We start from the raw sequence: 24,261 nt of genomic DNA on the forward strand, positions 1-24,261 counted from the left end.
AAGAAAAATTACAAATCGCATAGGAAGGGACTTGTTACTGCACATTAGCACTAGCCGAATGAAAAGCAGAGTCAAGAACATCTAAAAAAGAGGACCCTGAAATAAAGCGGATGTGAGAATGGGTGCCAGCTGAACAATGACCTGATTAGGAAGTGGTGGTACCTGAGAATCACACTGTAAAAAGGCCCCACAGCTAAACTGGACAATCTAGCTGTCCAGGAAAGGGTGCTGCAATGATAATGGTGATGCTGCAATGACAGTGGTGATAAGCAGACAATGGGGAAGATTGTTTGAAACTAGCAGTACCTCAGAAAATTCATGAAGCTGTACTTCAAAGCATACTTGGGTGTCCTGGAGTGGGACAATTTGATGAAATCAAGAACTTAAGGGAGCTGCATGACAATTTTAATTGGAGCTACTATAAGTGAGACTTAGAAAATGACTGGCACTGGTTTGATTTCTGTACCCAAACAAAAGCTCCTTTCACGCAATCACTTTCAGCGAACGTGGATGACTATTTTTGATTTCTGAGTTAAAGCATGGTTATCAAAAATAGTTACTTTAAGTTATTTGGGTAAGAGGACACCAGAAACCTGGACTTACAACACTGAGTTAACACTACTAAGTGATGAACGTTTTGCACATTACTTTTGTAATGTTTTTCAGTTCTGTATTGCGTTGTCCTGTTTTGAGCATTTTAATGATCTTTCATAAATTCTGTGCTTTTTATTTTGCCTTTTTCTTTCTCTACTAACAGCACAAGCATGAGTAAGGACTCTATTGCAAAAAAAAAAAATGAGCCATCTGCTTCAATTTATAACTGTAGAATATGTTCACATTGCTTTATGGTGACCTACCTAACTAATATAAAAATACCTACTGATATAATAATTTTACATTTTCATTATTTGCTTCTAAAACTTCAGATCTTTATGCTAAAGATATCCGCACATTAACAAAAAACACACACCTTGCTTAACAAGTACATAATGCTACATAGTGTCAGCCTTCCAATTTGCGACTTCAGTAACTGGCCGCTGGGTCTTAAATTGAATTTGTGATCTTGGTATAATACCTTGAATTAAAATAATTGGCTATGATTATGCCTTAGGCTATCTGAGAAAGTCATTATATGCACAGGTTAGGACAGAGAGCTCACAAGAAAAAGGAGGACATTATATCTTTGCATCAGAAAGAGCATTTTGTTTAAAGCACAACATAAAATACATTTTCTTAATGTTGTAACTGTACTTGAAATACAGTATGTGCTGGCATTTTATTACAGTAAGCAATGCTTGTCCATTCCTTTATGAATAGCTTTTAAATTACTCTGCATGTAACTTGATTACTGATGGTGTAAATTTACGCTATGCACAGGCAATCAATACATAAGAATTGGGCCATGAAATCATTTATTTAAAATGATAAATCTATTTTACAGGCATTACTCACTCATATTTATCCTATAGGGTGAGTTTTCTACGTATTCTCTGTTGTTCTGTCACCCTGTTGAGGCTTGCCTTTTGTCTGATAATGCAAAGCATTATCCATCCATCCATCCATTATCCAACCCGCTGTATCCCAACTACAGGATCACAGGGGTCTGCTGGAGTCAATCCATGCCAACACAGGGCGCAAGGCAGGAAACTAACCCTGGCAGTGCGCCAGCCCACCGCAGGTCACGCGCACACACACACACCCATACACCAAGCACACACTAGGGACAATTTAGAATTGCCAATGCACCTAACCTGCAAGTCTTTGGACTGTAGGAGGAAACTGGAGTACCCAGAGGAAACCCATGCAGACACGGGGAGAACATGCAAACTCCATGCAGGGAGGACTCGGGAAGTGAACCCGGGTCTCCTAACTGCGAGGCAGCAGCGCTACCCACTGTGCCTGCAAAGCATTATGGAGTTTGATAAATTATGGAGTTCAACAAACTTAAGAAGCAGAATATTCTTGTGTATAGTTTGTACTATAAGAAACTTTACTTGATACAGCACCTTAAGTACTTATGTATTTATTACCGAATGCCATCATTAATCTGCTTTAACTAGGACTAAATCATTTAATTTAAATTAATGTTTTAAAGCTATATTCAAAAACAAAAATTGTAGTTTTTAAGTTACCAAATAGTACAGTTAAACAATTCAGCAAACACCATAGTTTGATTAGCTGGTCACGTGTGTACAGACAAAACATTAATGCAAGCAATATGACAAGTGTCACTTCTCAAATGAGCTTGTTCCAAAGAAAGGCTGTGATCAGTGTAGAAATGCAAAAAGCAAAGTTTGCAAAAATTATAGATGTTAAAACTGGAAGCACATTCAGTTTACTTCAGCACTTAAAACAGCCTGCAGAATGTAACCAATGCAAGAAAACACAGGACAAAAATAAAGCCTCTTCTTGAGCATGCACCATACAAGGTCCGCTAAAAGTGCGTACCTTATCTGCAGGTCGGGGAAGAATGCACCAGAGATGCCCATTGTGCCTTCTTACCCAGCAACTGTGGCTAAGCTGCAATGGGAAAGACGATTAAACATTCTGCATGTGAAGAGCGATTGGAAGGCTATGTGATTGGAGGAAAAGACTTCTCTGCTGCAGTGTATCTCAACTGCTGGTCCTTGGACTAGCAACAAATACATTAAAATATTTTGCTGGTCTGTGAGAATCAGGTAAGGCAAAGGTAAATGTATTAGGTAAGGTAAATGTAATTTATGAAAGTAATTTCCAGCTGTCTGTCTGTGAAAACCAGACAAGACATTTTGTCAGTCCATTGCATTCTCCACTGTTAATAAATCCATAAGCTGGAACACCCTCTCCCCCTTGCTATCCAATCCATCTAACACTAGTACATGTAGGCCCACAGAATTCCAACCCAGTGCCTCACAGTGTTTAATCTGTAATGGTCAAAAAATAAAGAGTTAGTGGGTAAACCGGAACACACACATATCATGAAGGAGCGTATGGCAAAGTAAGGGGTCAAAAATAAAATAAAATATGAAGAAAGGAGAATGGAGAAACCCTCAATTATCTCTTTACTAACTGAAAAACATGAAGCACATTGTGGATAGTAGAGATGGAAGAGTTGTTGATCTGAGATGTAGAAAGTTCAAGAAGGGTAAGATTGTGAAATGAAGACTTCCTGATTGGAAAAGAGACAAGCACAGGTGATTTCTAGCCAGAGGCTAAAAGCAATTTAGTTGCAGTGATTGCAGTCATTAAAAGCCTACACTGGGAGAGGGAAAGGGAAAGTGAGGAAGGAGAAAAAGGAAGGAGTGGGGACAAAGAAATGGGGAAAGAATCATAAAGAGAGGCTGAGCCACATAGTGCCAGAGAGCCGCAGCCAGAGGACATTCCCAGAACATGTGCAAGAAAGTGCTAGGAACTTTAAGAAGACACAGATGATAGAGGGGACCAACTTCTAGTCTCATTAGAGTGAGGAAATTTGCAAACTGAAAATGTTTCACATGTCAAGAAGGTTGAAAACCACTACTCTATAGGTGAGAAACTCCAGAGAGCTGTACTGATAGCAGAGGGAAGAAGCTGGCTGATGTGCTCTGCAAGCTAAACTGCTTATTTGGGAAAACAAATAAAAAGATAAAGAAAACTGACCTGTGATAGAAGCAGAAGGCATAACTGAACTATAGGAAAGAGCAGTGAGGGATAGAAAATAAATAATAAAAAAAAAGTTGTAAGGAAAATTGCACAAATTTAGGAAGTTTCCTGCAAGTGATGCAAAAGAAATGTGGAAGCTGCAGAGAAGAACAAGGGTTGCAAATATAAAAACACCTTTCCCCACTGGCAATAATATATCTGTGTGTGTGTATATATATAGTATAATTATATTTATACAGTAATCCCTCGCTATATCGCGCTTTGCCTTTCGCGGCTTCACTCCATCGCGGATTTTATATGTAAGCATATTTAAATATATATCGCAGATTTTTTGCTGGTTCGCGGATTTCTGCAGACAATGGGTCTTTTAATTTCTGGTACATGCTTCCTCAGTTGGTTTGCCCAGTTGATTTCATACAAGGGACGCTATTGGCAGATGGCTGAGAAGCTACCCAACTTACTTTTCTCTGTCTCTCTTGCGCTGACTTTCTCTGATCCTGACGTAGGGGGATTGAGCAGGGGGGCTGTTTGCACACCTAGACGATACGGATGCTCGTCTAAAAATGCTGAAAGATTATCTTCACGTTGCTATCTTTTGTGCAGCTGCTTCCTGAAACGACATGCTGCACGGTGCTTCGCATACTTAAAAGCTCGTAGGGCACGTATTGATTTTTGCTTGAAAAACAAACTCTGTCTCTCTCTCTCTCTCTATTTCTCTCTCTCTCTCTCTCTCTCTGCTCCTGACGGAGGGGGTGTGAGCTGCCGCCTTCAACAGCTTTGTGCCGCGGTGCTTCGCATACTTAAGCCAAACAGCCCTATTGATTTGTTTGCTTTTCTCTATCTCTGTGACTTTATATGCTCCTGACGGGCACTCCTTTGAAGAGGAAGATATGTTTACAGTCTTTTAATAGTGAGACGGAACTGTCATCTCTGTCTTGTCATGGAGCACAGTTTAAACTTTTGAAAAAGAGACAACTGTTTGTTTGCAGTGTTTGAATAACGTTCCTGTCTCTCTACAACCTCCTGTGTTTCTGCGCAAATCTGTGACCCAAGCATGACAATATAAAAATAACCATATAAACATATGGTTTCTACTTCGCGGATTTTCTTATTTCGCGGGTGGCTCTGGAACGCAACCCCCGCGATGGAGGAGGGATTACTGTATTATGTATATAGTTATTATCACGTTAACACAGTTTTTGTTATTATTATTATTTTGAGAGCCTCAGTCTTGCTAGCGATGTATATAGATCAGTGATCTTCTTGTTACAGTGTTTTTCGATACACTTTCGCTAGAAGGAAAGTTAGCTTTGTCGATTTGACCTCGATTCCCTGCGCGTGCATGAGTAGCAAAGAGCAAACAGCTTCTAAAATGGCATGTAGAGAGATACCAAAGTGAATGCACAAAGCAAATTAATCCATGGATGACTTTTTTCGTATTATTGCTGAATCAGACACTGATTTGTAGGACTCAGATTTTGATGCAAGTGATCTGGAGATGTAGATTGAAAACGAAAGTGAGGTACCGGCATCAGCTGATCGGTCCCCAGCTGATCATGATGCTGAACATGTTCATGTAGCTGATGCACCTATGGCAACGTTTGCATGGGAGGACAGACACTTACGATGACAGGAGGTGCAAACCATATTGCATCTCACTGTAGCTGCCACCCCTGTGCACCTGTCTCACAAAGACAGCTAGGCAGCCAGCCCACCGTGCATTCCTGCTGGTCGTCGAGCTGCCCCCCGCACAGCCACTGCTGCCACAAACTGCAAACAGGTGCCGACAGCAGGCACAATAGGCAGCAACAGACTTTTTATGTAGATTTATGTGTGAAACCATTGCTTTGTGAGTTTTTTGGAAAAAAATATTAGCCCTCAAAGAATTGCTACTGAACATAGATGTTGCTCCCTGATAAAAGAAAATGTTTCTGCTGGTATCTGTTGAGATAAAAAAGAAAACAGATTTAGAAATGTTAACTTGCTGTTGCTCGGAAGGTTCCCGTTATAATGTTGTGATCGTGGCTCTGGACTCTGAGGGTAACTTGTTTTTCTATAACAGACTAGATAAAATGTTAATGCCCTGGCACTGGCAAATAGCTTTTTTTTATATTTGATTTGATTAAATTAATGTTTATGTTGAGATTTACAAGAAATATTTTAACTGATACTATGTAAAGGTAATACTGCTGTTAAAAAACACCTAATTTGTTTAAAGTGTTTGCAAACCAAATACACACAGTACACTACTTTTGAGTTCATTATTGAATTTTGCAGATAACAATGTGATTGTTATGATTGTCTGCGATTAATCACGATTAAAATATTTTAATCATTGCCCAGCAATAATATATATATATATATGTATATGTAAATATGTACTGTATATATTTATGTTTTTGTATTTCTAAAAAGGGGATAGTTGTATTTTTAGTTTGCAAAATGTGTACAACCTTCCCATTTTGTGTTTTATTCTCTAAAGAATAGGTGAAATAATTTAAATGTTGAAGAATTCAAATAAATCATAAATCATCCATACATTGTAAAAAAAATCAAGGTTTTATTTTTTTGCCATATCGCCCAACTGTAACACAGGCAGGTTGAATAATTAGCACGCCATACATGTCACTGGTGACATTTTGCAACCTTCACATATCCAGTCCAGCTCTTCAGAAATAGGGAGCACATTCTGTGATTTCTGCCACATTGTCTGTCTGTTTGTTTTCAGAATTGTGTTAGAAATCAGAAAAAAGCCAACTTTGAAAAACACTAATGGCTTTGCTATTATTTAGTAACAAATTAGTAGACATAATGTGCTATGACCATGCTTGGCATCTATAGTTTTTCATTTTATATAGTTATTTTATGTACACTTGTGTCACTTTGTCAGTCCAATTTTTTAATTCACATTCTTGCTACCAGTATAATTTTTAGCATTTTAGAATTTTACTGGTGTTGGTATATGAAGCAGTGCTTCCATTACTTACAACAGTTCTATAGTCAATCATAAATTTTCACTTAAAATACTTTTTACATTTTTTTATTATTATTTAACTATTTTTAATTGTCACTTTTCAATACTCATGTCTTAATATAATGCTTTATACTGTTTTAATACCCTCTAAATCAAAAGCAGTAAATAAAACAATTATACTATAACTTAAAAAAATGTCATATATATATATATTTTTTTTTTTTTTTGATTTGGTTCACATATTATATTTCACCCAGTCAACTTTGATTACATTTTACCTGTAAAATTTTATTTTTCAGTTCAGTTTATTTTTATGCTTTGCTTTTGTTAAGGTACAGGTTCAGAATACATGCATGGATATACTGTATATTCATGAAAATGTGACAGAAAATAAAATAGCATGGAAAAAGTTTAAACATACGTATATACACATATAAATTTAATAAAATAATATTCTGAACTTCTTTCTTTCAATAGAGGGATATAATAAACAGAATAAATAAATCAATAAATAATAGTTTTAGAACAGAACAGTCTAAAGTGCATGCAGTTCAGAAAAGGCTTAGTCATAGTTTTAAAATAAAATTTTCACACCTTCTAAAAGTGCTGGTACAGAAAAAGATAAAGATGAAAAAAGTGACATTCCACAAGTGTAGCAAGTTACACAAGTAGACTTCAGCTGCATCCTGCAGCTAATGTTAAATTATTCTTTTGATCTTGCATGATGTTTGAAAAGACTGCAATTAGTTTATTCCCAGCAGGGGAATTATGAACAGATTACTCACTAGGACCAGCAACATACTTTTCTAACAAAGGAGGTCAGTGAATTTTGAAGGTTATAGTTACTTTGCTTCATTGTCATAACAACATCAGTTGCTTGAATTCAATTTTTTGAAGCTCATAGAAATAAAACACTGATTCAGATATCAAATAGAAGGACAAACATAATCCTTATCCCACACTGTCCTCAAAAAGTCAGTTTAACAGAAATACATTTAGACATTCACTCAGTTAATATGCAAGACCCTTAATGTGAAAAGGTCATGCTGTTCACTCATTGGCCTTAACTAAAACTTTTACCATTTAAAATTAATCAACTAAAAATAAAATCTTATGCAGGTGGCTAGCCCTATCTGTTCTTAAAAATAATAAGACAATATTGCCTTTGTCAAATAACTTCATCCTCTTATTGCTACACTCCCTTTCCATTTTCTGTAAGTGTACACAATTTTTTACTCATCTTTATTTATTTTTAGTTTCTTTCCTTTTGTTATATTTCTTTTTGGATATGCATATATATTTAGCATTGTCCAGAATAAATAAATCCCAAAAATGCATGGCAAAATAAGAGGACACTTCTCTGCATGTTAATTCATTTTTGTAGTTGGCTGTTTAAGGCTATCTTGTTACATACAACTCTCCATTATTTGATATTGTTTTAGACATTTGTGTTCCTATAATTATTTGGTAAAAAACATCTATAGTGAATAAATTAAAAATATTTTAACAATTTTCCATATGGACAAGCTATTTGTATAATATAAATACATTATACATACATGTATTTAATGTTATGTGCTAGCATAGCAAAACTTCTATTTATTAAAATGGGTTTAATTGTTCAATGGTAAATCCATCTGTTTTGATCGTGTTGTGCATTTACAAACCTCAGTTCACCATATATGCCTTATATCCCTCTCTTTTTAGGTCTTGTTGCCTTTTTCATTGAACATTCTAGCCCTTACATCCTTCTCTCTTTGTGCTTCTTGTTGCCTTTTTTCATTAAACATTCTAGAACTTGAATACTGTATGCCACATCTTAAGTTGGTCACTTGCCTTGGTTCACTAACAATTCAGCCATGTTGTGGATGCCGGATGGATAGACATTTTTATGTATAGAGAGAGAGTAGATTTTATGAGAAGTACTATGTAATTAACACAGTACTTTTTTTGTGAACAACATTTGTTGTTTTTATTTTTTGCCAGAGGCTAATATTATTAGTTAGCTGGAGCACCTTGCCCCTGAATATGCTACATACAATTGCACATGACTAAAACATTCCTGACATTGATCAATTCCTGCTTTTCCTAGTGTCTGGCTTTGGCCTTGGTTGACAGACACTGCAAAAGACAATGTGAGAGGAAACTATTCTTTTGAATTGAAATGGTTAATCAGTAAAAAAAACAGTGAATTTTTACTATTATTTCTGTTATTATTGTTGTTGTTGTTGTTGAATGTTTATAATTTTCATTTGTTGGTGTCGTTTACTCAATCATTACATTTCATGTTTTTTATCAGTTGGATGTTTAAGCTTATTTTTTGCCCTAGCCATAGCCAGATATGGAAGTTACAACACTGAATCATATTGTACTTTAACTTGTTACAAACAACAATGTTGTTAAGAAGTTGAACATTTAGGCAGTGCAATGAATTGAACATTTTAATTTTGGGGTTGTTCTGTGTTGTGGTTGAAGTGGAACAGCCAGTACTATGGTTTCAAAGTTTCTTAAACAGTTGCTGGAGGAATGTATACCAGGCCATTTCAAGCACTGGTTTTCTCCCCATAAATGTATTGTGGTGATGTCTTTCTTGGTAGAGAAAATAAAACACAGAATTGTAAACAATGTAAACAATGAAGGGAAGAACTTCTTATGAAGGAGTGAAGTTCAAAACCAGAGAGAAGTAAGAATTGTATAGAAGAGAACAGGTGTTAAGAAATAATTCCGAGAGCTATCCCTCTCCCTTTTGGTCTTGTGGGATGTGTTAACCGAGGGAAAAGGTATTTAAACAGACTCATTCCTACCTGCTTGAGGTGGACACAAGAAAACCACTTCTGCTGTATTTCTCCCTCCTTCTCTGACTACTTGACTCAAACTTTATTGCTAAACATATCTTACTTGAGCTTTGCCGAACCTTCCTCCTTTCACTTCACAGCTCATGCTACATATCATCCTGTTCAATGGCTGAAGTGAAACCATGCAGGAGGTGCTGTGTGTTTTTCACATCTTGTTTACCCTCACGATGCATTACAAATATTGCATGACATTTTTGTTTAGTGGTCTTCCTTGGAGATCAGAGCTAATTTATTTTATTATATGATATTGAAGAGTGTTAGGTCTATGTACATGGTGTGGAGTTATCACTATTGGAGATCGAAGCATGTTTATTTTAGTACACGATATTGAAGAATGGGGAGAGAGGAGTTCAGATCAAAGAGTGTTGATGTTAGTATGTGAAATCAAAGCTCTGATCCCATCTTTTCCTTGTGCAGTATACTTTGCCTTTTACACTCCTTTGACCCAATTGCTAATGCTGCTGTTCTGCCTGGCAAGCTTCATTTGCATACAAGGCAGCATTTTGATGAGGAAAGGACATGTTGGAATATTCTAACACACCAATTTTATTGACAACTATCAAGAAATAAAAACATGTGGCAGTTTTTTCTATAATGTCACCAATGTCCAATCAAATCCATCAAGGTATTTTTGAGATTTTGTAGTATTATTTTTACTATTGGGTTGGTTTACCCCTAAATATTAAAATACTTTCTTAGCGGATACCTTCTGACCTAGTACTATTTTGACAAATTTGTTTTACAGTTATTCGAGAAATAGTGTTTTTGTTCATGAGTGAGTGACTGACAGTTACTAAGTCAATCGAGTTTGCTTATATATACTGAAACAATCTTTGCAAAGACCCCAAAAGACCTAATGTGACTGGCACTGTTTCTCACAGAGCATGCTTTATTGTCTTCACGATTTGGGTTGTGTTCAATAACTCCAAACAGTAAATTAGATGCAGCAATATTCTAATGCAAACTACAGTATGAATTGTATTCTTTCAGAACTGGTATAATATCCATCCATCCATTATCCAACCCGCTATATCCTAATTACAGGGTCACGGGGATCTGCTAGAGCCAATCCCAGCCAACACAGGGCGCAAGGCAGGAAACAAACCCTGGGCAGGACGCCAACCCACTGCAACTGGTATAATAACTCCTGTAAAATAACTATAAAGGCTACCAGCTCAGCCCAGATATATTAGATTAAAGTGTATCTAGGTCTAAGCATTTTCGACTAACTTTACAAGATATGGTATGGCTGTACATCTTTACTTGTCTACCATTGATGTTTTATTTTTAATCTTGGAGAGCTGTTTTTCTGACCAGCTGCTCAATGCTTCATAAAGCACTTAATGTCTTCATAATCTTCATCCCATCCAAGCATAAAACAAAGGATAGTGAAAAAGTGTATCTTACTGCTTCAAAAAACAAATTGGTATAGTACTAGCCATGCTATCTGTCTAAGACATAAGTTGAAATTAAGTAATCAATGTAGACATCATGTTTTTACTAATATTTGATAACATGGGTTGTCTATTTGGTCTGGTAAAAAAATACAAACCTGATCCATTTCCCTCTTGGTGGCATTTTCCTCTTCAATTAGAGATGCCAATTTTCCTCTTGGTGTTGCTTGTTGCACTAACCATTGTTATAGGTGAAGTGTTCTGCTGGGAAAATGTGGTGGTAGTCAGTACCACATTGGTCTGGTTTAGTAAGTCAAACCTAGTTGTGTTGGGTCTTTGCTTTCCCAATGTGCATATCATTTTATCGTTATTTTCACTTATGTATTACCCACCTCACGAAGTTATCAGTCATTAGTATTATAGTTATAAACCTCATTCATGTGGCCTGAACAAAATTTACTGACATGTTGCTGTTGCTAGCGTATAACTTCATGCTACAGAATAGGCTGATAAGACCAATTTTCTTATTTTCAGACCCTTATTTGTTATTTTTATTATGATTTTTTTTTTACCCTTCTTCTACATGTTTTGCCGATTTTAAACACAACCCTATGCTCTTAAAAATAATGATTAGTGGCTTTTTGTGGTTCTTTACTGGGTTGTGTTATTTTTTGTAGAATTATTGTTTGACTGAGCACCATTTCATTCTGCAAAGGGTTCTTTGCATATGAATTTGGTTCTATGTGCTTTGAAAAGCTTCACAATATATAAGGGAAAAAAATTAAATCTTTAATGTATAGTAGGCTACCTATCAGAACACCAAAAGATTAATAAAACCTAATCTTTGCCTGTGTTATTGTATGCAGTAAGAGTCCTTTTAAAATCAAAAATCTATTGGTTATTTACTGAATGAATCTTGTTACAGAGCTAAATAGATTGAAGTTTTCAGGAACCTCCATGTGGATGGGTCTTTTAGGAAACATCACTCTGAATGAACTCTCTGACACCTTTATTTTTAAGAGTGTAGCAACCAGGTGGACACAGAAAAAATGACATAAAATATTACTGATTTTACTAATGCAAAATATTTCTGATACAAAAATGATTAATATGACAGCATCAAAAAGATACATAAAATCATATTCGTCAACTTGTACACAAAGCTGATTACTGTTTCAGAACTCATACTGAAAATAAAAATTTTTACTGTATGTAATGATAAAGTGCAGTTGCTAAATAATAGATTTCTTAATAAAAATTGCAATTACTAGAAACATGTAAAGGGTTGAGTTCCTAGAACTCATTTAATACTTTTTAAGGGTTCAAAGAACAACTCTGCAGATGATTTAGCATTGCTTTTATCAAACAAAATTAACTTTCTGAAGAAAAGCTACAATTACAAACAATTTTACTGTATGTTGAGTTTATTCATGCAAAATATTAAGTGTATGTGGCAGAAGTAAAGATATTAAGCTCAGCATTCTTAATCCAAAACTATATTTGGCAAAGATGAAGATCTGCTTTGGCAGCACATTTCAAATTTTGTTTCTATTTTGCTTTCTACAATATAAAACATTATGTTTTCTTCAACTTTTCTGTAGTATCCTCAGATTTTCATGCATATTCATGCATTTCAGCTACAGTGTAGGTTCAAGAAACATGGTCACTGCTACAGAGCAAAACGTTTTTTTTTTTAAAACTGAAGCATATTCAGTATTAAAAGAATTTTTGCTAGACATTTAAAGGAAAATGCCCCAAAACAGTTTATGGCAATAATAATATATCTAGAGATTCTGTCTGCATGGAGATGGCACTGGAGTATTCCACCTTCCTCACAGATTCCAATAAGCTTAAGGATATATGGTAACTAAACTGACTCACTTTAGGTGAGTGTTAATATATGTATCAGTGGTCTTGCATCTCAACCAGTAGTGACTCCTGCCTTATGCTCTGTGTTGTCAGGAGTTTGTAATGGGAATTGGCTCAAAAATAGTATTTATTTTGTCATTAATTTTGTGAAGAGTCTTGTTACAATAAGAATTGCATGGAAAGCTACAAAACTGCAAAATGAAAGGTAATAACTACCCCAGATAAGGCTGTGGTAAATTGGGGTCTGCGGCTGAGAAAGGTGCCCATATTAATAAATAAATGGTTCTAATTGTCACACTTGTGGCTTTGTGTGGGGCCATGGTAGTGTCCGCAACCCTAATTGACTGTAGCAGGTGCTGAGTGCTGCAGTAGTGCCATGTCCCTGTTTTAAAAGGGAAGCGTAAGTGCAGGAGGAGAGAAAAAAGCAGATCGGAGGTCAAGAGGAAAACAGACTGGCCTGTGACCAAGAGAGGTAGACGCGAAGGAGGTTAAAAGGACTTGGAAGATGGAGAGCGAGTGTGCCCGAGGTGAATGGAGTGAGGCAGGTTGTTGGGAGTGAGCCTCAGGGCCATGGAAGCTACTGAGCACTTTTTTTGGAGTAGGAGCAGCCCGACTGACTGCATCTCCCCATAAGGGCGGAAAGGGAGTGGCGTGAGAGGCTTGTAGGGCTCATCGGGTTGTCCTGCATAGGGCGGCAGGGAACTGAGCCCAAATAAGAAGGTTGACTGCACCTGTCAGCAGGTGTCTCCTCCCACTGCAAGGTCTGAATAGGATAAGGGTAGGGGACACCATGTAAGAAGGGAAGCACTGGGGCTCATGTGTTTTTTAAAAGATTGTCGCTATGTGGATTTGAACCTCAGTTTTTAAAGGAATGTTTGTTTATTGGGTTTTAATCTCCATACTATACACAGTTTTTATGGATTATTTATTTACTGAACATCTTTGAGTACTGCACTTTTTAGGACACTTCCTTGAATTGTGTTTTAATAAAATAACTTTTGCACCTTCTACTTGTTTTGAGTTGTGTCCTTATCTGCTGGCTCGACTAGTTGCATTATCAATGGTTTCGGGTTCAAGAGGCTCCCAGACAAGAGTGGCAGCACTGAGCCATCACAAAGGTACAAATCCTTTGGAAGACACATTGTGTCACACACCCATACTTGCTCATAAAGAGATAATTTAGAGTTGCCTGTATGCACGTGTGTGAGAGAAAATTGGAGCACCTGGAAAATACCCATACATACCAAGTAACCACTGGCCATGCAAATATTTTAACCAAGAAAGTAAAACAGCTTCTCTAATTACTATCCACTGTGTTACATGGATTTCAAATTTGCAACTTCAGTTTTTTTAACTTTGTTTTTTCCTGTCTTTTATTTGTTCACAGCACAATGGGTTAACGAAACGGGCAGATTGGGACATGTGGCATCCAACTCTCATGGCAGAGGCTTTTTTTGCCATTGCAAATATTTTTAGCTCTCTGAGGTTAATTTCTCTGTTTACAGCAAACTCCCATCTTGGACCTCTACAGATATCACTTGGAAGAATGTTACTAGATATCTTAAAATTTTTATTCATATATTGCTTGGTACTGCTAGCCTTTGCAAATGGATTAAATCAATTGTACTTTTACTATGAAACTAATGCAAATGATACAACTTTAGTCTGTAAAGGAATAAGATGTGAAAAGCAAAACAACGCATTTTCAACGTAAGTGGTCTCTCTTACCCATAACTATTTTCCCATAAACAAATTTGACTTTCTTAAACTGTCTTTTTAATGTATTTAAGGAAGTATTATTTATGGTTATCACAAATGACAATTTGTAACACACAATTTACAATAAAACATAATAATAATAATTCCTATTCCAAATCAAATTATCTTGTTTGGATTTGAATAGACAGTGCTTTGAAAAGTAAAGGTTATAATTATGAGAAAAAGAAAGATATGATTTTTATCTTTGAAATTGTTAGAGTTTTAGGCCAACTTCTGTCCACAATAATTTATTTGTTTGTAGTACTGCCTAGGAAGAAGATAAAGCCTAGTGAACCAGAATGAATAAATGACAAATGTGTTCAAAATTCATAAACCTACCAAAAGAGCATGTGTTACAGCTCAGCTGCTTCAGCCCACTTAGCACAATACTTCAAAAGAAAACATGTTTCAAGTGTTTGTAAAAGCCAAGGATTAGAATATGCATTATATTCAGTCTTTCTAGTCAAATACATAAACATTTGTTGCCCCATTATACATTTTATTGCTAAATGCACTCTCAAATAAATTTTTCATTTCAGCAGTTGGCGATACAGTATGTACATATATGAGAGGAAAATCAAAAGGAGGTAGAAGACTTCTGTATGCACTTAAGAATTATCACTATAAATGGAAATTTTCTGCCAAAAATTAGTTCCTGCGAATTCCTGCCAGGCTGTCAGAATGTACATAAAACATAAGTGTATTGGTCAGTTCAAATAAAGAAGTGTGCTAATTGACCATTTGGGTTGGACCTTATAGATGAAAATTAAAGCAGAACTAAAAACAGAATCTTCTTCTTCTTCTTCATCTTTTCCCACTTCTATGTGGGGTCAATGTTCATGATTAACTTTCTCCATACACCTTGGTCCTGCATCTCCTCCCCGGTCATGCCCTTTTCCTTCCAGTCTTCTTTTGCTTTATCCATCCACCTCTGCTTTGGCCTTAATTGCTTTCTCTTCCCCTGTACTTCTATTTCCATCACTGTTTTGCCCACATATTCATTTTCTTTCATCATCACGTCCATAACACATAAACTTACTTTTCTGTACTTTCTTAGATATCTCTCCCAACGTTTATTGTACCTCTGATTGTCTCATTACTTATTCTGTCCTTTGTTTTTACTCTACACATCCAACTTATTATTCTGCGCTCCCTTTATTGCCCAACCCTCAGATTCATACATCATTGCTTGTCTTACCACTGTTTTAAAAACTTTACCTTTTATCTTCACCTTAATTTTTCAATCACACAATACTCCTGTTAACATATACCTCTCCAAACACTCTGTAGTTGAATCTATGTAAAAAAATTTGAAGGTGTTCAGAAAGAAAGTTGAATTAAATATTTCAAGCAACACACACCAAACAGTGAAGTTAAATATAAGTTCATTTCACCTCCTTTGGTTCAAGAGTTTGCCATGTAAAAGCTAAAATGATTTTGCCAGCTATAAAATGCAATAGAAAGAAATGGAAGAGTCATCTGCTAAAAGTATTATAGAAGAAAGAAAACAAACTTTATAGCTGAGTAATATGGGAAGTGGGAAACCACAGGGCAATCTCAGAACATGGACGGGAAAGTGCCAGGAAGACTAAGCAAGCACAAACTGAATGGATGAGAAGCAAAGTCCTCTAAATTGACTATGTTATCAGCTATTAAAAAATTAAAGCAGTCAAAAGTGACTTACACTGTAGCAATATCAATTCAGCAATAAATCAATTTTTATTATCACATAGCTACAGTATATGGTAGGAATGTCAGATGGATTTACATGACTGAAAAATAAATTTAAAAGGTCAAAACCCAATAATTCAGCTATTAATCACACAAAATTCATGATCAAGGTTTTACTGTCAAAGTCTATCTGTCCAGAAAGAATAATGAATAACAAGCTTTTTTTAATCACCAGACCATTAAAATGTAGTTGAGTGATAGATGTTAGATTACCTGGCTGCTAAATAAACTCAGATTCACTAATGCAAACTGAAGTCATAATCAACATGTATACAAGTTACTGGTGGCGTTACTGCAGTAAGTTACACTCGTGGGACAGCAAGAACACATCATGATGACTGTAAAGTAAGTTTGTATCTTGAATGTCCAGTAGAAGCAATTTGCAACAGGAGCACTGTCAATACAAAGAACAGTCGCTTATTTTGCACTTTGACCTGGATTTTTGTAGTGGTGGATCAAGAAGCACTTAACTGCTGACAGTTGAGATTTGTTAGGCAAGTGATGATGTCAAACTGCTAAAGAAGATGATACTGGCCAAATGCCCTGTTAGTCAGTAGGGCTATTTCAGTTCTTTTTTAGCTTGACTGGCTAATGCGGTCATTTTCTGCTGTCCTCACAGAATGCATGACCCCATTTTACATTGTGCATGCCCAGTAGGAACAATATACAGCAGACGAAAGAAGACACATATAGAATTATGAATTAGCAACAGGAAAAACAAACTGCTTATTTTTACCCTGCAAAAAATACAACCTTTCTTTCTCACCACTAATTTTCTAATGTTTCCCTCTTCTTTGTGCTTGGTGTTTGTTTTTTTTTTTTCCCCAGAATTTTTCCTAACAGATGTCAGTCTCCACTTTCTCACACAAAGATCAGGCAGGAAATTAGTGCCCACATCTGCTTTATTATATAATGAAATCTTTTGCATTACATGCAGGGATTTGCCTTCAGGAGTCTTCAGATCCTGAAAACAACAGCCATATATTTATCTGTGTTATTCCCATAATTTCACAATGGGTTTCTTTTATATAAACAATGCATTATTATTAATGTTAGTATTATTGTCACACATACAGAATATATTGAAATTCTCACTTATATGTTCAACTAACATGCATGTCCTCCCAAATGTCAACAAGTATAGTATCATAGGTAAATTAATTGAAGGAATTATTAAGGATACTGTTGAGCAACACATGGCAAGAACAGGAGTCTTACTGAACAGTCAGTATGGGTTCAGACCAGGAAGGTCATGTTTTATTAACAGGTTGGAATCCTATGAGGAAGAAACAAAAGGATGCAAACAGAGTGGTACATGTGAAATTATTTACATTGACTTTCAATAAGTATTTGATAACAAGCCACATGAGAGTTGAGGGTGTACTTTGTAGATGGGCGCAAAATTGACTCAGACATAGGAAGCAGAGGGTGACGGTGTGAAGAACCTTATCTGAAACTGGTGATGTTAAAAGTGATGTCCTACATGGGTCAGTGCTGGCGCCATTGCTATTTTTATTATATATAACAAGCTGGTTAAGTGTGCAAATGATATCAAGCTAGGTAAATTGACAGATAATCTCAGATCTGTTCAATCAATACGGAGGGACTTGGACAGCATACAGGCTTCAGCAGATTTGTGAGAGATGAAATTTAATGTAAGTACAAAATGAAAGTAAAAGTTTTAGGTGTGAATAGACCATAGTAGTTCTGAAAATCAAAAGTACACCCTATGAGAAGGATTTAGGAGTCCTAGTGGACTTGTCACTATCTACTTCCAGACAGTGTTCAGAAGCTATTAAGAAGCCTAACAAAGCGTCCAATGACGCTGTGCTGAAGCTTTATAATGCACTTGTGTGGTCTAATCTGAAGTACTGTGTGCAGCTTTTTTGGTCTCCAGGCTACAAAAAAGACATAGCAGTTCTAGAAAATTCCAGAGAAGGCTGATTCCAGGGCTACAGGGATGAGTTATGAGGAAAGATTAAAAGATCTGAGCCTTTTCAGTTTAAGCAAATGGAGATTAAGACATGACGTGATTGAAATATTTAAAATTATGAAGGGAATTAGTACAGTGAATAGAGGCTGTTACTTTAAAATGAGTACATTAAGAACATGTGGACACAGTTGGAAACTTGTTAAGGCTAAATTTTGCACAGATGTTAGGAAGTTTTTCTTCATACAGTGAGCCATAGACATATGGAATGAGTTACCAAGTGGTGTGGTAGGCAGTAGGACTTCAGGAACCTTCAGAACTCGACTTGATGTTATATTGGAGGAATTGAGAGGATCTGACTGGCAAGCTTTGTTGGGGTGAATGGCCAGGTCTTGTCTAAATCTTTCTGATGTTGTAATTTGGAGACAGATTTCCAGAATCTCTATTCTCTATTCCCTCTATTCCCCTAAACAGAATGAACAATTACTATGTACCATTTTAGAATAAAGACACAAATAATAAACCAATGGACAAAAACTGATGTGGAACAAGCCAGTAATCGTGTAGGGAGGAAAATCTGTTGCAGACCCAATTTGATTTTTCCTCACCTGTGAATTTATTACAGAAAATAATTTTTATATAAGTGAAGAACATGGTGTTAAAAACGATTGTAATGAAATACATTATTTAGACTATAGCCCAATAGCCTTAACTTCATCTTATGATTAAATTGTTGATTAAATACTACATTCTAAGATCCAGATTCATTTAGTCAAATTGGCTTCCTAGCTTGACTAAAATGTATTATCATTGTCTAATTCTAAAGTAAAATTTCTACTTTGATGTTCTTGTTATCTGAAAATATATAAACTTTTAAATATGGAATTAATAAAACGTGTTTTGTTTATATTTTAGGTTGTTTGAGACACTACAGTCCTTATTCTGGTCCATATTTGGGTTAATTGGTCTGCATGTAACAAATGTTGAAGCAAAGCATGAGTTTACAGAATTTGTTGGGGCTACAATGTTTGGAACATATAATGTGATTTCACTTGTAGTCCTCCTAAATATGTTAATTGCCATGATGAACAATTCATATCAGCTTATTGCAGTAAGTTTTCTCTTATTTAATTACATATATTTAATTGTTTTATTTTTTTTTTGATGACTATTCCATAAATAAGGGTTTTAAATTGGTGAATTGCACTTATATTTTAATTACGTTTAAGTTTAATCTAAGAATGTATATGTTTCTAAAATGAAAAACCATAAAACACATTTTTTTTAAAGTACAACATGTATATTATTGCTGTTACACATTATTCTTTAATCTGCTTCTTAACCATACATGGTCACTAACTCTATTAACTTTAGGATCATGCAGATATTGAGTGGAAATTTGCAAGGACAAAACTTTGGATGAGTTATTTTGAAGAAGGCGGAACATTACCTCCACCATTTAATATCATTCCAAGCCCTAAATCAGTTTGGCACTTGTTGAAATGGATCAAGAGACATGTGTGTAAAGTGAAAATCACAAAAAGGCCAGAGAGTCTTGGATCTCTTGGAGTAAGTATACAAAATTTCCATTAAGTATATACACATCAAAATAGTATTACTGTATATTCTACCAAGTGGAACCCGGCACATGTTTAATACCTTATATTTGATAATTGTGTACCATTATGGGCATATAATACTGTGTATCATTATGGGAATAAAAAATATATATTGTAACCACAAGAGGGTGCCAGAGAGTCCCAAACCACAGACCCAGTAATACCTCACACAATTCCCGGTACAAATAAAAGACATTTATTCAAACACAGTAGATCTCCAATGATCATCCTTCCAAAGACACGTCAAAATACACAAATAAACCAATCGTGATTCCTCCTTCCTCCTCTAAGAGTGTAGCCCACTGTTTCCAGACTCTGACTTAATTCAAGTGAGGCAGCAGGCTTCCTTGTAAACCAGACCCGGAAAATGCTTCTGGTCTCCTGTCCTGGTCATCCAGACCCTTTCCAGGTTGTTTGGAAACTAGGGCAGTCCTCCCTCGGCAGCTCTCTCTGGTTGTCCCCGAAGACCCTGACAGGGCTGCATTTCCAGACTCTAACTTCCATGCCACCCTGTGGGTGTCCTGATCAGGTTTAGCTTGGAGGGACACGGTCAACTGTTGTGTGGGAAAATTATCTGCTCCTGTTGAGTTTGTTTGCCTACTCATTCCATTATGGCCTTATGGCCAGGCATGAATCCTACCTTTATTGCGGCCAGGATGCCTGTTCTTCTTCTCTGGCACTTACAATGGTGTAATGAAACCATCTGGCAAAAAGTTCTGATAAAACTTTAGGTACTACATCAATTACACATTTACATTTATGCATTTATGTAACAAGACCTTAACAAAGGCTTCTTTTGATTTTAATGACACTTACAAAGCATCAGAAAAATGGTTTATTTGTGTAATGTGGCCTTAAGTATGAAGTACAGAGACACATTTTTCTCTATTGCATATTTAGTATAAGAAACTGTGAATCCTTCATATTAATAAGTCATTTTACTATCATGTCAATATGCCAAACAACACAGACGAATAACTAATCTATTGATGTTTGATTAGTTTTATGAAGAATAAGAGAAAATGAGTAATAGATGCTTTTCTGCAATACTCGAACTAAAGTGTTAACAAAATGCTCAGTAATATATTACATTCATTATGCAGGTATACTGTTAAATGTAAAATACTATGACAAATGTAATGCATTAATAAAGTGAATATCTGTTTATTGTGGCAATAAAAACTGTAAAGAATGACACATTGGCTAATTTTCAAAACTATAAATAAGTGCTATATGTGTAAGTATTTCAATATATAAACCAGTATGGTAGTGTTGTGGCTTCATTTCTTACCCATGCCACTATTTCTATAGGGTATGCTTGTTCTCTCTAAATCATTTTGCTTCAGGTAGACCAGTGTCCATGTACATTTTAAAAGATTTTATTTCTCAATCGAACTTGCCTTTATATGTGTGACTGTAGGTGTGTAATTAAAAGTGCCTCACATTGGCACCATTATATAAGTGATTATGTTTCCTATCAGTTAAAAATGGAATGCATTTGACATTGACCCTTGCTTCTTGTTATTTTACTGCTAAACAGTATTACACTTAATTTCCAAAAGATACATCTTAAGTTCACTTACTTCAACCTGTTAAAATGGCTTTACTCTCATTAGCTCTTGATTCTACTTGAGCAACTTCTACCATATCCCTCCTTGCTTACTTCATCATTCCATAAATTTTGTTCAGTTTTCTGAGTTTTCATTTTGTATTTCATAGCATAACTTGTTGTTCAGTCCTTGGAAGTTCTCCACAGGTGTGCCTCAAGTGTTAGTACAGGGTCTGCTTCTTTTTCTACCTTCATGCCTTAGAATTCTTCTTATAGCTTCTTCTTAGCTATTTATGTTAGCAATACCTGAATCTTACTTTTATTTTGCTGTTTCAATACATAGCTTTCAACCACAACAATATCATTCTCTGAATTTTGTATTTGACATCACCCTCTCTTCACAAACATCACCAACCTTAAGGATTATTTCCTCTTTTTCAATTAACATGTCTTCACTGAGTCAGTCATGTTTTATCCTTTCAGTCACAAGAGCTGACTATTCCTTCACTATCTTTGCCACTCAGGCCCTCATTCCAAGTTCTCTCTAGGCTGGATACTGTAACTGTGTTTAGACAGTGCTCCCAGAAACTGTTTCTTACCCTACTGATGAACTCATTTTTGTTTTGACTCACATAATTTCATTGCTAAACTATTACTATTGTCTTCTAGTTGTTGCTCAAAATTCAGTCAAATTTCTTGTCATGAACTACAGATCTCAGCAAGGCTGCCCTCTGCAATGTTTACCATTCCTGGTCTCTCCATATCTCCCTTTAAGAAGTCTCAGTTCTACTTCAGTCTGATGTCAGTCTCCTGCCCTGTGCATATTTGAGAGTGTTATGTTATTTCATGTTACATTAAACAAAAATATAATTAAGATCAGATTTTAAGTGTATAACAATTTTTTTTTTTTTATTTTACTGTTACATAACTAGAAATTATTGTACATTTTACTGAATTCATCAATTCCTTAAACATACACTATGTTGAAATCATATCAATATGATATCTACTAAGGAAAACTGCTTTTTTAAAATCATAATCAAAACCACCATTGGCACTTTTTGTTTGTGTTTGCAAAATATATGATTTTTCTTTGACAAGTCATTCTTAATAAATGTAATAGCAAGTCAAGAATTTAAATCTGTTTAGTTAACAGGTACCAAGCCCTATATTTGGTTTCAGTTTCAGAAATACATTATGAATTAAACCTTTCAGGCTGTTCCTAAAATCATTTCAGAAAAGTATTCATTAAAAGAACAGTAAATAAAGTGCTTAGTAATGTGCTTTTATAATTAATAAATATACAGTGTCTAAAATCATTTGTATGCTAAAACATACACTACTAGAAGGCAGTCAAACATGATTCTGCACAACAAAATTAAGGATGGAGTTAATAAAAGTACAATGACTGTGAAAACATGGACAATCCTTTAAAATTATAGAACAATTCATGATATCACAAAATAATATATTTTAATCTTAGATATGTATTATTTTGGCCAAATCTGTTCATTATATTATTAATACAATGCTTCCTTTAATATTAATTCAATGTAAAGTTAAGGACAACCTAAATGTACCAAAAGTTTGCTTACTCTGTAATTCCAATATTACAGTCATATTTAATAACAGTAAAATGAGATAACAGAAAAAAGTTAGCATCTCAATCCAACACAACTACTATTAATTACCACTTTTCAGATAGATGAAATAAGCAACAGGGACACAACTTATGTAGGCTTGAATGTTGTAAGGTATAACTATAAGCAACCTTCAGTAAAGGAAGAAAAGGAACATTCTGGAAATGAGAAATATTATGTAAATCGATAGATTACAGATACATGGGTTGAATGCAGTTTAACTAGCATCTCACAATAAGATGAGCCATTATTTGTAACAAAAGCCTCAATATTTATTGTATAAAGTGATGCTACCACGTTAGCCAAGGTGGCTCCCAAAGACTATTCAATGGCCAAAGCAGGTTAATAAACTAATAAATAAATGTATCCACGACACAATATTGCATCTGAAAGGACTAAGGTCAGAAAAGGCTTTATCAGGCCAGCAATGACACAGGGTTAATAAAAAACCAAGAGAAATCAAGTACATACATTAGAAGAGATAAAGACTTTAGAAGAGGCAAGTACAGTATGTGAAAATTTCATTTGGAAATAACAGGCACAGATGTCAGAGCAATTGACATATTAATTTTAAAGGTAACACTTTTATACTACTGCATAAAATTTTACGTATTTATTTTCAAAACCTGATGAAGATAAAGCAGTGAACCTGGAACAAATAATGGTAAAATAAATCCATGCACATAAGCATGGCCTTATAACTGAAAGATGTTTATCTTCTTCTGAGATGTCATGACAATGTAATATTTTTATTTTAAGAAAAATGATAAAGCACAACAGTCAAATAATTCTTAATAATCACACTGCTACCTATTACCATCACATTATTATACAATAGTTACAAATATAGTATAAACACAAAATATGATGATAAAACATAAGCATGGAAATATTAAGAAATATGTACAAAAATATAAATAAATTGGTATGATTTTAAGTTCAAATATTAACTGTTCCAGGTTAGATGCTTTTTGAAAAAATCATTCCCTAGGCAAACAACAACAGTTCAATTTGGACAGAAGATAACATTGACTTTAAGGAAGACATAAGGAACACTGAGAAGGGAATGAAAATGGAAAATACTTAGTAAATGCAGATAAAAAGTAAAGTTCTGAAGTTTAGCAGCTTGAGTTGCTTTCAGGGTTTCTTCCTGCATTTCTTGTATCTTTCCATATGAACAACCTCAAATACTTTAGTGCTAACCTTTGATAAATTATGGATGTCACTGCTGATTTTTTATTAGGGAATGGGTGAATTGCTTTAGTAAGGACACAATCAATAACACATTTTTTGATTAACAATGCAAAAAATTCTTGCGTAC

General features: G+C 35.2%; 1 protein-coding gene across 1 annotated transcript in view; it reads left to right on the plus strand.

Annotated features, from left to right (window-relative positions):
• Nucleotides 1-24,261, plus strand: part of LOC114649902 (short transient receptor potential channel 4-like) — a 146,564-nt gene that overhangs the window by 95,593 nt on the left and 26,710 nt on the right. Inside the window, exons 6-8 of the mRNA XM_028799272.2 lie at nucleotides 14,101-14,423; nucleotides 19,048-19,243; nucleotides 19,507-19,701. Of these exons, the coding sequence (XP_028655105.1) occupies nucleotides 14,101-14,423; nucleotides 19,048-19,243; nucleotides 19,507-19,701 (714 nt within the window). The remainder of the gene's footprint in view (nucleotides 1-14,100; nucleotides 14,424-19,047; nucleotides 19,244-19,506; nucleotides 19,702-24,261) is intronic.

The sequence above is a fragment of the Erpetoichthys calabaricus genome, chromosome 4 (genome assembly GCF_900747795.2).
Source record: "Erpetoichthys calabaricus chromosome 4, fErpCal1.3, whole genome shotgun sequence".
NCBI classification, from domain to species: Eukaryota; Metazoa; Chordata; class Cladistia; order Polypteriformes; family Polypteridae; genus Erpetoichthys; species Erpetoichthys calabaricus.